The 16,094-nt window shown below is 41.1% G+C and overlaps 1 protein-coding gene across 1 annotated transcript in view; it reads right to left on the reverse strand.

The window, feature by feature from the left end:
• Positions 1-2,609: 2,609 nt before the first annotated feature.
• Positions 2,610-16,094, reverse strand: part of RB195_015303 (uncharacterized protein) — a gene marked incomplete at both ends in the record, with an annotated part of 30,863 nt that continues 17,378 nt past the window's right edge. Inside the window, 17 exons of the mRNA XM_064205951.1 lie at positions 2,610-2,727; positions 2,786-2,874; positions 3,355-3,501; positions 3,558-3,667; positions 3,735-3,825; positions 3,955-4,083; positions 4,595-4,660; positions 7,043-7,187; positions 7,329-7,456; positions 7,591-7,704; positions 10,964-11,164; positions 11,626-11,787; positions 11,842-11,925; positions 12,884-13,042; positions 14,125-14,239; positions 14,492-14,612; positions 15,552-15,669. Of these exons, the coding sequence (XP_064061832.1) occupies positions 2,610-2,727; positions 2,786-2,874; positions 3,355-3,501; positions 3,558-3,667; positions 3,735-3,825; positions 3,955-4,083; positions 4,595-4,660; positions 7,043-7,187; positions 7,329-7,456; positions 7,591-7,704; positions 10,964-11,164; positions 11,626-11,787; positions 11,842-11,925; positions 12,884-13,042; positions 14,125-14,239; positions 14,492-14,612; positions 15,552-15,669 (2,097 nt within the window). The remainder of the gene's footprint in view (positions 2,728-2,785; positions 2,875-3,354; positions 3,502-3,557; positions 3,668-3,734; positions 3,826-3,954; positions 4,084-4,594; positions 4,661-7,042; positions 7,188-7,328; positions 7,457-7,590; positions 7,705-10,963; positions 11,165-11,625; positions 11,788-11,841; positions 11,926-12,883; positions 13,043-14,124; positions 14,240-14,491; positions 14,613-15,551; positions 15,670-16,094) is intronic.

Genomic DNA, 16,094 nt, shown 5'->3' on the forward strand with positions numbered 1-16,094 from the left:
AGCCCACTGTTGATGGGCACCCGGCACGTCATGAGCAGCGTAGGGCAGCGAGTGCCCCTACGGGATCGTCCAGCGCACAACAACGGGCTCGGTTCGCCGATGCACCATTGTCGTGCCCCGGGTCCGCTCCGAGTAGGAGCAGTGGGCATCGGTGGGGGGACTCAGGGCCGACTGCCCGGATCCGGAGGGGCCCTGCGCTGGGCTAGCCACCGGGAGGCGGCCTAGCCCCTCCGAACCCTGCGGACTCGATCCGAGGGTCCCTTCCCCCTGCCCCGACTCCCCTTTTGGGGGCCTCGCGGCTGCTCCCTTGATCCCACGCCCCAATATGTTTCCTAGGGTGCAATGCGGTTATAAGGGTTTTACAAATAGGGTTTATCCTTAAGACATCAATACACGACACGGCACGCACAAATATACACGACATAAAGGTGGATCAATAAAGGGGCCAGTCATGGCTAGATGGTTAAGTGGTTCTCGGCGGCAGATGGATTAGGGTTGCGGTTCGGACCCCGTGGGCAGCCAGCCAGGGATAGGGTTGTTGCGGTGGTGTGGTGGTGCGGCTATCGAACGAGGCGGAATACAACACGACGCAACACGACACCACGATCAATGCGGATAAGAGACTGGTCCGAAATCGGGAGAGTGGCGAAAGAAAAAACTGGAACCCCGACTGCTCGGTGCCAGCCCTTATATATGGCGGCCGCGTGGGAACGCTACCGTAATATGTTGCCATTGGCAATGTTTCCCACGCGGCCGGCTGGCTGGGAAAGTCGTGCCGGGCACGACAACTGCGTATTCCTCTAAGTGCGTAATGGTTTTCCACTCCTCTTGCAATCGGTGCAAAAGTTCCGTATACTAGAGGAACTTTTCTTTCCACCGTGACTGCTGGAAGCATTTTGCGAGCGCTACTACCCAGCCGAAGTGGTCGTATATCGAAGCGATTCTACGTGCGACAATTCTTTTCGTGAGAGTCTGGTTCGTCTGTACCGAATAGTGTATACTGAGGCTGCCTTCCTCTGACTTCCACTGCACTAAGAGTATCTCTTAGAAAGAGCTTTGGGTGTACGCTTCTTCTGGAAACTCACGGGATAAAGCGATACTGTTAGTAGGAGACTGTCGAAGGCTCGTGTTCATATCGGCAAAACTATGACGGGACCGGAGTGCCTTATCTCGGAGTTATGTGAGTTAGCGGCGAGAACAAGGTTGTTGGCATGTAGATTCTCGCGAACTTCGCTTGGTAACTGATGATGCTAACATGTGTCCGTAGTTTTGTGGTTTTGTTTTGTCTCGTACCCAGAAAAACCTTGCTGGTTCTCTATCAAGCTCATGAAAAAGCACCTGAAGAAATGCTTTCTCCACGTCTGCTGTTGCCACGTAACAACTTGTTCGAAACCTAGGTCAAACTGCGTAAATTTCTGGCAACTTGAATGGTCCTTGATAAAGGACATCATTAAGCGATGGCGCCTCTTTGAAGTGGGAGGAGGCGTCACGTAGAATGCGTAATATCATCATCTCTTTCCGTGGATGATGTGATGACCGCTTGGTGTGGAATATTATGAAAGGTGTGTCCTTCTCGTAGACGATCGTTGGCGATGATCTCGATTATCCCGGCTTCTAGTTGGTTGTCCAAGGTTTGCTGGTACTACTGCATAATGTCTGGGTGTTACTGCAACATCCTTAATGCGCTGCTGAGTCATTTTAAAACGATTGGTTTGTTTCTGGCTCCCTTACAACTGTGTTAGAGCTATGAAAACTATTTCCTAGTAATGGAGAATAAATCTGCTCATGAGCTCTGTGTTCAATGTATCATACGTTCTTTACAGGACATACTTATTTCCGTTCAGCAGCCGATTTCTAAGAAATAAGATTTCCTTCTATCGAAAATTTGGTACCTTCATGAAGATAAGTAAGAACATAGCTAGAAACTGAAACGAATCTGTTATAAACATTGCTATTATAGCAAAATGAGGGTGTCAGAAAACTACTAAACAAAAACGAAAATTGCTCCCGATCTCGGACCGGCGACATAGCACTCTACTACTGAGCCACAGACAGCAGTCGTGTGTAAGACGGACGGACGTCATAGGAAAAATATATGTCTATGCGATGTCTATCAATATGATATATGTCTGTCTGTCTGTCTGCAGCAAAGCTTGAAAATTTCAGGCGCATTTTTTATCATTCATCGTTTCCGCTTAGCTCATTCGCAAACATAAAATCATCACATTCTCTTTCAAAATGCTTTCTTCGGAAGGTTTTCAAAGTGGAGCTCCTTTCTTGCAGCATCAGAAAGCTAACAAATTATGGTTTTTGATTTATTTCTAGCCACCGCTTCTTCTAACATTGTTTTGCAGGCTTGCTGCAATAACATATTTAAAAATAACAGTTAAATCTTTTAAATGTGGTTGCAGAGGGAACATGTGATAATATTCGAGAGCTTAACCAGAACAACACAAAAAAAGAAAGGATTCAGGGATGAAGTGTGCACCAACAAATCGACGAGATGAACACTGTGAGTATATGTATATGTATATGAGTTATAAATGTATGTATAGGTTGAAAACTATAAAATCTTGCACTACAGTGTTTCAGAACAATATCAGTATGGGCTACTCGTTTTTACTTAGCGTTTGAACTTTCACAAGAGCCGCATATTTTCCATCAGCTTCAATTAGTTCTTCGTGAGTTCCGTATTCGACGACTGAGCCGTTTTCAATGTAGTATATTCTAAAAATAAAAAACAGAAATCTGCGCACGTTTCCAAAATATGAGAATCTGTGCTTACCTGTCTGCGTCTCTAATGGTGCTTAACCTATGAGCGATTGATATTGTGGCCCTACCATGACTAATTTCATTTAGTGCTGATTGTATGATCTGAAAAGAAAGGTTCACGGCTGAAACGAAGTGCAAGTCCATCAATTTTTCGTAAATCGATAATTCTCGATTGATCAGAATGAGGATGTAAGATTAACTTTTCCAATGATAGATCTTCAGAGACTAGTAGGCAATCCCACCGTAAAACTTTAGTTCTCTTCAAACAGAAACTTCCTGTGATGTGAGAAGAAGAAAAAAAGGAGAATCAAAGCGAAATATTTCGGAAACACATCTAACAAAATATTACTTGCTAAATCATAGTATTTCATTACTGGTTTGTTTGTTTGCGGAAAAGTGTGGTAGATTGATTTTAGCCTCAACTCGTCCGAAGTTCTCACACATCATAATACTATTAATTTTTTCTAAATTCTTTCTACTTTCTCAACTTTCGCTGTGCTTCCTTGCACTAATGAACGCTGAATGCCGTCGATGTATGGAAGCGAAATATCTGGTATTGTGAGTAGATTTGCGCAACGTCACCTTCTCACTTTCGGTGTCAAGAGCACTTGTGGCCTCGTCAAGTAACAAAATTTTTGGTTTCCGAATCAGTGCTCTTGCGATCGCTATGCGTTGTTTCTGGCCGCCTGATAAATTGCTTCCTTTTTCACCGACATCAGTTTCGTAGCCCTGTAAATAATTATAAAAACGTGAGGCCAGCTAACAACGAGCACGTATGTCGTCACCTCTGGAAAGCCTTCGATGAAACTAGCAGCATTCGCTTTCCTACATATTTCACGAACATCTTCGATACGGACACCAGTCATTCCTAGTGTTATATTCTCCAGAATCGTCCCTTTCAAAATGAGACTCTAATTAAAAGTCAGACAGGAAATCGATTTTTGAAAAAGAAGAAAATAAACCTCTAAACAAGACTGGTTCTTGTCCGACAAGACCAATGTTGTTTCTTAGATGAGCAAGGTTGATCTTCTGTATGTCGTAATCGTCAACTTTCTAAAATTTGCTCGAGGCACTCTCTAGTGTATTCCTATTAGTATACATATATTCATTGGATCTTTCAAGTGAATTACACCCGTATTTTTCTTTAGCTTACATCTTGACAACTAAATATTATTAGCTTACAATAGTGCCACTATTTGGAGTGTAAAACCTCTCCAGGAGTTGAACAACGGTGCTCTTTCCACAGCCAGATGCGCCTACTAACGCGATCATTTCTCCACTTCGAGCAACAAGGTTGAGATTGCGAGCAACCTTAAAATTCAGCAATGCTTTTTTTCTTTGAAAGTTCGTAAGTTCAATCAAAATTTCACGAACAGAATACACTTACTGATCGTTCAAAACATAATTTTTGGGCGTAGTTTTGGAAGAACAAAATCCTAATTCAAGACCAACGTAACACCCTGCATCTTACACGATGATGTATTAAAACGTTTGCAGCGTGATACGCGTTCGATGAGGCCGGGAACCTCTTCTTACCATTAGTTGAGGGAAGAAAAGAAGAAATTCATAAAAGATTGAAAAGAACGCATTCTAATTTCTCTTGCTTTTCTTCTATCTGTTACTACAATTAGGGAACAAGACTTAATGGTCAGAGTTCTTGTGGTTTTTCAATGTTCTGAGTGGCATAAACACTTTCACTAGGATTTTCCTTCTACGTTTTCGTACATGTGTATTTCTGCAGTATCAATCCACAAATGATCTGATGTGTTCTGGAACGATAATTTCTTTTTGGAAGTTTTGGAATCTATATAATCAAATTCACCTTAACTTCAGGTCGTGAAGGATAGCAAAAGTTCACTTTTTCCACCTTGATTGATCCATTAATTGTCTGAAATAATTTTGAAATAACTTGTTAGCTTGTTGGTAGAGACCTCCGCAATTAGTTTTAAGTAGAAACTTTTTATTCAGATAATGTGGAGTATAATAAGTTAGTAGTTAAAACATTCCCTGCTGTGGAGGGTAGAACGAAAATCCGAAACCGAACCGGATACTTCTCGGGATCTTCTCGGGGTTTTTTTCTCATGATCTTTTAATTAATTTGTCGACTTGTAAAGGTTCTTATTGAGCATTGTCCACGTATCTCCCACATTAGAGATTTTGTCACTAAAGGAATCACAGCCGGTAAGTGGCGAGGTTTCGTGGCGCGTCCTCAGGTGGCGGATAGATTGGGAGGACCAACCGTAGAAAAAACGACATTTTGCGCGACTTGAAACGCGATCGGATTCAGGAGTTGGATCCCTTGTTATTGGGTTGAAGCGTCAAGGCTTTAGCCGTGCTTATGAGTTCCTAAATTATACTCAAGCTACACTAATGAGAAAGGTCTCTTGACACTGGAGGGAGGCTTGGTAGCGCCAGGTAGGACTAGGCTGCAGAAAAGTAGGAGTAGGATGACAGATGTCCATACAAAGTACGTACGCTTGTGCCTATGAAAGCGACCAAAGAAGATCTTAAAGCGAGAACCAAAAAGCTTAAGCACGATATCAATGGACTGATCGAGACGGGCGACACTTCCCATTGAACGCCATGTATCAAGCTGGAGAAAAAGCCTCCTTAGAAGCATGCGACAGAAGGGGAATTGCTTCCTTGTCAAAGACGACTATGGCAAAGAACAACGCCTAAGTTTCCAACCAACTTACAGACTGAATCAGACTTCTGCAAATGAGAAGGTGTGGTTCTACGCCAGCTTTGAACATCTTCGTCGCCAACATCATGAAGCAAAGGAAAAGTCGAACACGGTTTAGAGAAGTTCTACAGAAGAAGTCATACCTTCAAGAAGGTTATTGTTAGTGATTTTAACGCCAAAATTAAACTCTGAAAGAAATACTTTACATCAGATCCATGAGCTACAATGGAATGTGAAGGGAGAGAGGTTTCCGGATTTATCACGGCTGCAAAACCATCCATAGAAACTCGCAATTTCGAAAGATCTCATCTCCTGAACGAGGGATTGGTTATGGTGGTAAACCCCCATAACCAGACAGACCACATCATCCTCAGTAAAAGGTTTTGCCTGACGGATGTCGCTGTTGTAACACTACACTTCTACAAAAGATCGAACCAAAGTCTCCTTCGAAGAAGGTCTTACGGACATCCTTCCAGAGGTTCTCCCCTCCGTAGTACGAACTATCATCTCACCTAATTAATTACTAATTATATGGCACCTGGTCACTACGGGATATTATCAACATCAGAAGAACCTCCTGCCAGTTTTTGTCCACACTCTGGCGAGGCTCTTTACTCATGACATCGATAACTATTGCCCAATCTGCCTACTATCCGTCATCTATAGGTTCTTTACAAGAGTGATTGATTGGTAGCAAGCTTGAAAACGTGTTTGATGAAATAAAACTAACGCTGTGTCTTTCCTCCCTCAGCTCAATTGAGAAGGAAGCGGTCATATAAGGGTTAGACAACCAATGCATTCGTACTCCACACAGTTATTAGTTTAGTTTAGTTAGGTAGTTATCGTTAGTTATTCCCCAATCTATAACGATATCGCAATTGATGTGAGAGGAGCGGTTCGATAGGACGACAATCTCGAACAAAATATTTAGTGCTACTCTTGACAAAGTCATCCGAGGAATGGAATTGGGACAACATGAAAGTGAAATTTGAGGACAACAGTTAAGGATGCCACATATGACAAGTAAAGTAAAATCAGTTAAGTCGAACACGTGGTGTGTTTTATCGAAAGTCGCTGGACCAGAGCCATGAGCGGTATCGAACGCACTGCAGGAAGACCGCCTGTTTGACTCGGATGGACTTCTTCGTGAAGTCCTAAGAAAATGTTATGCTCTTCAAGCCCTTCGAAAGAAGAGAAGCCACCGAGCATCGTCAAACACTGGCGATTAATCGTAACCATTAACGGTGCGTCCTATGCAAAGTTCTCATGCTAAGTTCTGCTTCTCGTGCTAAGTACCCTTTTTCTAATAATAACTTTGTCGCTCCTAATTAACACAATGTCCAACCTAATATTTACTTCATGCGAGTCTGGTAAATCTTTTTGCCAAACGCAGGCACAATCTCCAATCCAAGGAGAAAAGCGCTTCCCGAAAAGTTAAAAAAAAACCTCGTGCGTGCTACAAATATCCAGCGCTTATTTCTTTTACAAAACTTCAATTACATCTTCACAGCGGGATTTCGGTCAACTAATGGATAATAATCCTGTTAAAAAATTCGACTTTTATACTCAGACTATAAGTTTGCGCACCTGTCTCATTCCCTCCTCATGCTCCTTAAGGCAATCGATGAGCTTATATAGCGCTTTTGCAGCCACGTGTGATCGAGCAAAGTCTCCGAAAGCCTCCGAGGCCAGAATCACTGCCCATCCAGCAAGACTTGCACTCGTGGATGCCCTAGTTATAGCTAGCCATCTTATATCAGGTTCCGACCCTCAATAACTTTTGCCTACATAAGTTGTTTATGACATAAATTGTTAGCTAAGATTTAAGAGTAGTGGTACAGCATGACAAGAGTATCCACTTGAGCGAACTCACACCACTGCATCTTGCGCCTGGACGTGCCCAAAGTATATCATAAGTGCGCCGAACCCATAAGTCGCCATATTTGAAAAATAGACGTAGCTTTGGGTAAGAGCGAACTGCAGGGCTCGATAAAATGCGGTCTAAATATCTTGTAATATCTATTCAATCAAACAACTGTATTGAAAGGGTCCAAAATATGGTGGAATACTTTTTGTGCCGGTTTACAGAGTAACTGACACCAAAAAAGGTTAGACCAGAAAATGGCGAAACATACCTTTATCTCTTGTGACTTCACTGCATTCTGGTAATCTTCAAACTTTTCCACAAAATAATTTTCTGCAGCAAGTACTTGAATTGTTTGTGCATGTTCAAAAATTTCGATAGAAAGCTAAAGTAAAATATGGTAGAAATTAGGTTTACTGAAAAAGCGAATGATCCAAACTCTTCATAAATTAATTATATTTCCTGAGGGATTTGTGGCTTTTCTAGTATGTGTTTTGTTTTTTACGACCGCTAAGGATGCATTCAGATACTGCCTCAAAGTGTTTCCGATGTTCCGCCAATTTTTTTTAACCTATGCCCTTTGTTGTTGTTTCCCTGCTTTGTGTTTCTACCTCTCTATCTACCTTGCTGAGGGGCCTCCTCATGCGTGAAGTGAAATCGAGAGGTAGTGCGATCTTGGAGGCAGCTCGAGATTTTCAAGCCTACCATGTGACTAACACTGTGTTGATTTTTGTTCTGCTTATCCAAACTGGGAGTTTAGCGGTTCTGGATGATGGACGAGAGGTTATAGGAACTTTCGGTGCTTTGTTGTCGCAGCTATAATAAAAATAGAGAAGTTGGGAAGGATAGAATGCGATATCTCCACTTGAAATGCGAAGCTTCTTCTTCTTATTTTCTGAACCAGCGACATCGAGTGCTAACCCAACAAAACAGAAAAAGGTTCCGCGGACTCTTGGAAATTTATCCCAACTTCCACTCCACTTCGTATCGCTGTTTTCTTTTTTTTTTAGATTTCACTCAGGAGCACAGTTATTCGCAATACGAGGAGCTGTGTCCCCGAATGAAAGTAAAGAATTGCATCTCGCAAGAGTTGGGAATTTGAACGGATAAAGCTGCCCTAATAAAAGCATAAAACATAAAGGATCCGCTTATCAATCTCTTCGGGATGCGCATATACGTTCGACTTCGCATGAGACTCATTTGAGGTTTGTGGGCGCTTCTACAGCCTAGACAAAGACCTGCGAAGGACAGTCGATATCGGTCATTGTTTTCGTTCACAAATCTAGTGCCAGGATTCTGAAAGGAAGAATGGCTAAGAAGGTTCCGAAGAATCGAGTGTGTAGTTGAAGCCAAATCTCTCACCGAGTACCGATTGACCCACCCAAAATAATTGTTTGAAAAATTTGAGCAAGGATTAGGAGATTCTAGCTTGCTGTTTTCTTGTTTCGAATAAAAACCTGAAAGTGCATTCAAAACGTTCAGAGGCAGTTCGCAGGACACATCGCCGTTGGAAGCAACCTTCTCAATTCACAATGTACCTTTTTGGTGGTAGCATATTACAAAATTGATGGTGTTAAGGTCCCTTCACGACAAAATAGTGTTAGGAGTATGGATCACGTTCATTTACTTTTAATTAACCTGAAGACGAGGTAGAAAGTTGTTTCATCAGCATAATTTCCCTACAAGGCTCCTAGCGACGCATCACGTATGCGGGCGTGTGCAGACATGCGCACCGCGGCTGCGGGGGCGCTCACCACCTATAGACTGCAGACCTTGTGAGTATGCCTGCACATGTGACATGCCGTTAAGTGCCTCGCAGAAAAATTCGATCGGCAAGGGTTTTTTCTACGTCGTTTTTCAAAACGGCTAGAGAGCAGATAATCAAGGCCTACACTCCTAACATAATCATTTTGTGGAGAGATTCCAACACCGTCAACTTTGTGGCATTTTGTTTTTAATGCCCTACGGGTTAGAAGAACGGGTTTAAGCACTGGCAGATTGTTACTTTGACGATATATCTTTCACCTAAGTCGTCTGTGATGTGTTGTTTTGGCGATATCGATAAGGACATAAGTGCTCTCTTTACTTTTTCTTTCGAAATCAGTTCAAGACGGAGACTTCACCGAAAGCGCACACGTAACAGTTCAACAATTCATCCATTCCAAGAACATGAAATAAGCTCCCGTCAATCGTTGCTGGATCTTCGCAACGTTCAGTGTCAAGCTGGAAAAGCACCTCAAAGAATGAAGATCCCTTTAATGAACATAATTTGAGATCGGTTATAGCTTGTTGCAGTTTTTCTTTCAGATGTTGCATCCAAACACACGTAAAAATAAGGCTCATCACTTTCACTTTTTCTCTCAGTTTAGTTCGTTCACGCACCCGAACTGCTAATTTAATGTTGATGTTAATGGTAATTTAATGTTAATGTTAATGGTAACTATCAGAAAAACCCTATCGGAAAAATAAAGACGTTCGACGTAGTTCTTCCATGTTTTCCAAAGGTCATTTGTTTATGTTTAAAGAACAAAGATGAATCAATGATATGCTGTGCGTTTTGTTCGATAACTCAGATATCGAGCTTGCCTCGTACCTCATTTCTTTCAGGTGGTCGTAAACACTTGAGCAAAGGGTGTTTAATGTTTCTGCAACCTCTAATGTCGTGTAACATGGCTTTTCACTATCAATGCCCTTTTTTCTCCTCATCAACCTCGGCTGGTCTCCCTGAGGAGTGTCGTTGAGATCAAAATCACTAGCACGGAATTTTTCGAAACATTGTTGACACTGACGTTCCTGTAGAGCATTGTCACCGTAAACTTTATGTTACTTTCCAAGTGGTTGGCCACCGTTTTTCCCTTTACGGAAATAAGACAGTAGAATATAGCAAAAATGCGCAGTTTGGTCTTTAAGTTAACTTGCCGTAAAATCTGGAAAACTCACCTGATTTTTAAAAAATGAAAATGGAACTGTCAGTTATCGAATGACATAACGATAAAATGCATGCAAATGACTCTATTTCTTTTAAAAATCCGCTTGCATCATTTGTTGGGAAGTGCGTCCTCAATTTTCAGACAACCCGATAGTATTGATATTTACTCAATTTGTTTCATTAGCAATGGTTTGCGCTTGGCTAAGCCCTTTTCCTCAAAGTCCGTCGCCATGGTGGTCAAAATTTGTTCTAATTGCGGACACTCAAATTGGTATCACTAGCTGTATGACTATGAAGGGTGAAGCTCTACGGCTGGTCATTACTCTTCGACGCCAACTAACCTCCACTTCCCTTTCTCTCGTTTCTAGTAAATATTGAATATCGTAGCGTTCCTCATACACAAATACATTTCTTTTCTTCAATTTTTTTTTCAAGCTAATAATAGACATAATAAATGGATATCTAATTCAATAATTGAATGTTTTGGATTTAAGCAAAGCAAAAGAGCGCTTTTAACGGGTAAGACAGACATAAAACGTTGTTTTTTGTTCGGAACACTGAAGTTCTCCGAGATTATTCGTATCATTAGTGAAGTCTCAAAATTCTATAGTTGTAGAATCAGGATTTCTGCGGGTTTACTTCAAATTCTCAATGTGTGAAGCAGCGATAAACAAGCGTTTCTGGATGTGGACGAGTATAACGGAAAGGAACCAACCTCTGTCGTTTTGTCAAGTTCCGATTTCTTGATAAGATTCATCGACACTGTCTTTGCCGCAACCCATAAGCCGGCGGTGACTAATACGATCATTATTGTGTTCGCCACACCACTTGGCCAACAAGCTACTAACGACAGAATAATGCATGCGATAAGCGCGACGAGATTGTTCAGCATAAGCATGAAACGGTAGTCAAGGCACTGAAAGAATTCAGTATCCAGGAGCAGACTCACAGAAGCTATTGTAAGTTTCTAGATGCAAGAACTTTTCAGAGCCAGTGTTTCTCCTACCTTTTTTGCAGTTAAAGGCATCATCCCACAAATCTGAGGTGGAGTATTGTTATAAGGGATAGTAGATTATGGAGAGGAGGGTGAAGATGCGGCGCCGCACAAGGCTGGCGCCCTCCAGTCGAACTCCCTGTAGAAAATAGTGTGCGCGGACGCCTAAAGCCGTACTTTCCGGGCCGGTTTTTACGGCAATTAGGAAGAAATGGACGGAATCACCCTCCTCTCCATAATCTACTGTCCCTTATAAGAATACTCTATCTGAGATCCGTACCAGCTCAGATTCGTGGAGTGATGCCTTTAAAGTAGCTTAAAGTACACCTCTCCAAGACCGGCAACTCACGAAACACTACAGTTATTCTACTGTGGAAACGCACAGCTTGAACATCCTGAGCCTTTGAAACGAGTTCAGCTACGCATGCAGCATTACTTCTCTTCGGCCTGTCGAAAAATTCGGCATCCTGGCTCAGAAGACTTTTAAGCACTCCAACGCACATTTCTGATGTAACCACTTCTCCTGTCCACCCTCCAAAGGAAACCTGAACAAAAAACTGTTGCTCATGTTCATGCAGCTGCGGAACATAAACACACACAGAAGTTGATAGAAAAATCCATGAGTAAACTCCAAGGCCAATGAACACAGCAACAGCCACCCACATTGTTGGCACGTACGTGTCCTGAAACAATCCCTTGTACAGTAAAATCATTTGAGGAGTGGTAGAGTATCAAATAGGAAGATACGACTCAACTTTTTAAAAACGTAAATTATTAGAAGTAAACATTAAAAAAACGTTCAAAAAAATTTTTCAAGTATTTCCCGCGCGTTGTCAAACGAGCGTAGAACGACAGCAAATGGTCACTGCTATTATTCATCTAAAGCAGTTGCCTAGACATCATAGGTCGTTGTCACGTCGTTGTCGTGTCAGTCGCGTCTGTGTTCATAAACCCCTACAATTTTTCAGTTAAAGTTTTTTCCTCTATAGAGATTGTTCAACACCAAGTACATGGTTGAGGAATAACTCACGAGCATTTCTTTACCTAAGGATAATAATAGAATCGTTGGCAGAAGACAGCATTACACACCTTTAGATAGAGAATTCCCCTCTGCATTGATTTGTCATCGTGATATTTAAAGGCTTCATCCCACAAATCCGACGTGATATGGATTTCCGATGGTCAAAGACTATGCGGGTATTGTAGATTGCAGAAACGGATGGGATCTCGCTCATTTCCTCCTAATCGCTGTAAAAACGGCCCGAAAGATGCAGCCTCGAGCGTTCCGGGGAGCTATTTTCTACATCAAGTTCTATTGGAGTGCACCAACGTTGCGCACGCGCCGCAACCCTTGGGCCGTTTTTTTACGGCAATTCGGAAGAAATGGACGGGATCACCCTCTTCCCCACAATCTGCGACCTCATATATCTCTAATTACCACCTCATATGATGTTGTAAATTAGCAGTGACCTAGAAGTTATCCTGTTAATAGAACTATCTATTATATCATAAAATCCGAATGCAATCCCCCTCTGATCACCGTTCAGTAGCAATACTTTCAAGAAACCGTAAAATTTTAGCTTCTGAACAAAATCAAATTTAGAAGTAGAAATCTCAACCAAATCGTGGTATGTATAATACCTTCGTCTGATTCAAAGCGCGGAACATGAAGCCGACGAAGAATGATGAGAGCGGCATTTCCATTCCTCTTAGAATTCCTGCCACCAGAGCAATCCAGAACACAACGCGAGAACGTAGGCACGTACAGTACACCCTTAGTATACCTGCTCCTTGTTCGTTCTGAAAGTAAATATGCAAAAAAAGAATAAATAGAATAATTCTGTGGGAAGAAAACAGATGTGGAAAACTATGTTTACTGTTCCGCTCGTATGCTCGCAACGTATTAGGTTCATTTAATTCAAAACGAAGATTGTAAAATAAAATTATTTCAAGTTTTCTTGTCGCAAGTGGTCTCGCTTTAGATTATGAGTGTGACATGATAGTTTCCCAGCTAAAATGCAAATAATTTAAAATTGAAAGTGAATTTGTTTGGTACGTTTAGGTATCCTACGGTAAATAATCTACTTGTTGCATTGAAAATTTCTAGAACTTCAATGATCTTATTGATAAGTGAGATCCCGAGTTTCTTCGACTCGCAGCCGCCAGAGTTCTGAACATTTGGAATTGAAAGTCTAGTACGTCGCTGTACATACGTAGTGAATCATGATGGTCATTATTTTGTTGATTGATGTCTATGACTAGTAATTTTTCATTTATTCGAATAAAACCGTGAGATTTTATGCAAGATTTTTGGATCTACTAATACCGATCCACCAATCAGCTGTAACGCACACCAAGTGCAATCATGCATTTAAGAGTACGCCACCCGCACTTACGAGCTATGTAATACAGTTATAGTGCAAAAAATATGATCAGTTATAGGGCAAAAGTTACCTACATATTGCAAGAGGTAATTTCATCAAGCACACCACCAAAGCCCAACCCAAATTGGTCAAATAGGAGCCCGGAATATTGGGTTAAAAAACTCTTTTCTTTGCGCTGTTATATCTTCCAGACGTGTTAATCACATACCAAAACTTTCCTGTCTGAAGCGTACGTGGTTAAACCCAAAGTGGCTCGCTATAAATTTGCAAGATAGACTTGAGATCGGTTTTCGAAGTAACCGGAACTTCATAAAAAAATCTTATCTGAACGTACTAATGGAGAAAGGTTCGCAATACACCTTTCTTCATAAAAAAAAACAAAGGATAATTTTTTTTACCAACATATAGTCAGGAAAAAGCAATGTTTGCGAAAAAATTTAAAAAAAAACCAAGAAAAGCATGTATGACTGAACGTGAAAAAATTTTTCGTGTGCTTGCCTCATCGCTTTCTAGCACTTGTCCTGTGGTTTCGATCTGCTGTACAGCCAAAGATGTCACAGATCGTCTTACCACTCCGCTCGTTCTAACATCCTGTCGAACCATCAGCGGAATGCTGAAACAGCCGAGCGTTGATTTTAGGTCTGAGCTCTTAGCTATGAAGCATGATGTTGTTTGATAAGTAGCTCAACAAGTATGCGTCAAATGCTTGGTTTACATTCAGCACCGTTTTTTTTCTAGATTAAAAGATTTTCTTGTCAACAACATTTCCGTATGGATGTGGCTCACATCTCACAGTCTCACAGGGTTGTTGTCACTAAAAAAAAGGGTGTATAATGTAAAGACAAGAAATTGTGTGCAGTGTTACCGCTCAACTGCTTCGGTTTCCGTGACTTGTTTTCGTTTTTCATCTGTATCAGTCCCAACTTCCTGTGCTTTGGCAAAACTGCTGTAGAGCCCGCCTTTCTTGAGTAGGTCAAAGTGTGTCCCTAAAGTATTGTTTGATCCTAAGATCTCAAATTCTAAGAATTACGGAATAAGCCCAAAATTTCATGTTAAATGCTCAAGATCAAGCAGTACTGGTAAGAATTATACTTATCTATGTTCTCAGTTGGTGGTTTCGCTTTAAACAAAACACATTTTCATTTTGCTGCCGTTTTTTTTTGACATTATTAGAGCACAGGAAATGCAAAATTTCCTGCTTGAATCCTCAAGCGCTGCAAAAATGGGTTGTATCGAACGATAATTATGTGCATATCATCTACATATTACTGAAAATGTTTATCGACCTCTATTTTTTTTCTAAGAATAAGGTGTAGCTGCAGTCGGAGTGAAACGTGGTGCATCGGCATGACGCGACGCATCCTCAGTAAAGGCGTACACTGAGCTTCCTCTACAACTTACGGAGAACTTCCAAGACTCCCTTTGTCCTTGCTTTTTATGGTTTTCACTATTTTTACTTTTTCGCATTGTGCTGCATGAATAGGACCACGCAGTCCTAGCGATGTCTTTTTTTCTTCTTTTCTTTTTCTTCCTTTTTTTTTCCTTTTTCCTTCTTTTTTTGGTTTTGTGGTTTGTTTTGCTCCTAGAGGAGTCCCTAAGAATTTAGATGTCGTACTTCAACAGCAGTCTCTTTTAAATCCAGGGCATTTCCTCAAAGGCATGAGTTTGTGAGAATTGCACTTCTACCCTACCTTTTGTGTAACTGTGCACAGTCAGCTTCCTTCTAGAATAACTTTTGAAGTATTATTTTGACTCCAAATTTAAATTTCGGTTCCTCATTGAGACTGAATTTCAAAACTAGAAAAAAAAACTGCACTAGGACTATCGGAAGTTTTGTGAACTCCTCGCACGAGAAACTCACGTTTATTTTTACGAACTAGTTTGCAGAAATACTTGCAAAACATGGAAATGGTAAAAAGTGTCACCGTATTCGACAACTCTTCCCTCATCGATTGCGTAAATCCTTTGAACGTCCTTCAAAGTGCTTAGTCGGTGAGCAACCACAATAGTTGTTCGCCCATGCGCTGCTTGATTTAGTGCTTGCTGGAAAACATGAAACATTTAATATCGAGACTTAGTAAGGTTTATGTACGTAAAACTTTTTCTAAGCTACAAACAAACTTTTTGAGAGTTTGGGCATTGCACTTTCATCATGCATTTCCACAACAACAACAACTACTACTACATTCCCACTCCTTTAATCTTGGTGTAAAAAGAATAGCAAAGTCAAATTAGATAGGGATTTAGTGGTAGTTATTTTACATATTAACTTCATAATGAAAGGATGATGATGTTCCAACAAGAAAAATACATCTTGGAGTGAATCCTAAGGCTTGAGCTGTTTAGTCGTGTCGAGTGAAATTCAAAAATTTGTACTTGCACTTGAAGTACTTTATTATTTGACTAATAAGATTGGATAGGAGTATGAGATTTTTCCCGTTGTCCCTTTTTTAACAGTTCAACCCTTG

This window comes from Necator americanus, chromosome V (genome assembly GCF_031761385.1).
Source record: "Necator americanus strain Aroian chromosome V, whole genome shotgun sequence".
NCBI classification, from domain to species: Eukaryota; Metazoa; Nematoda; class Chromadorea; order Rhabditida; family Ancylostomatidae; genus Necator; species Necator americanus.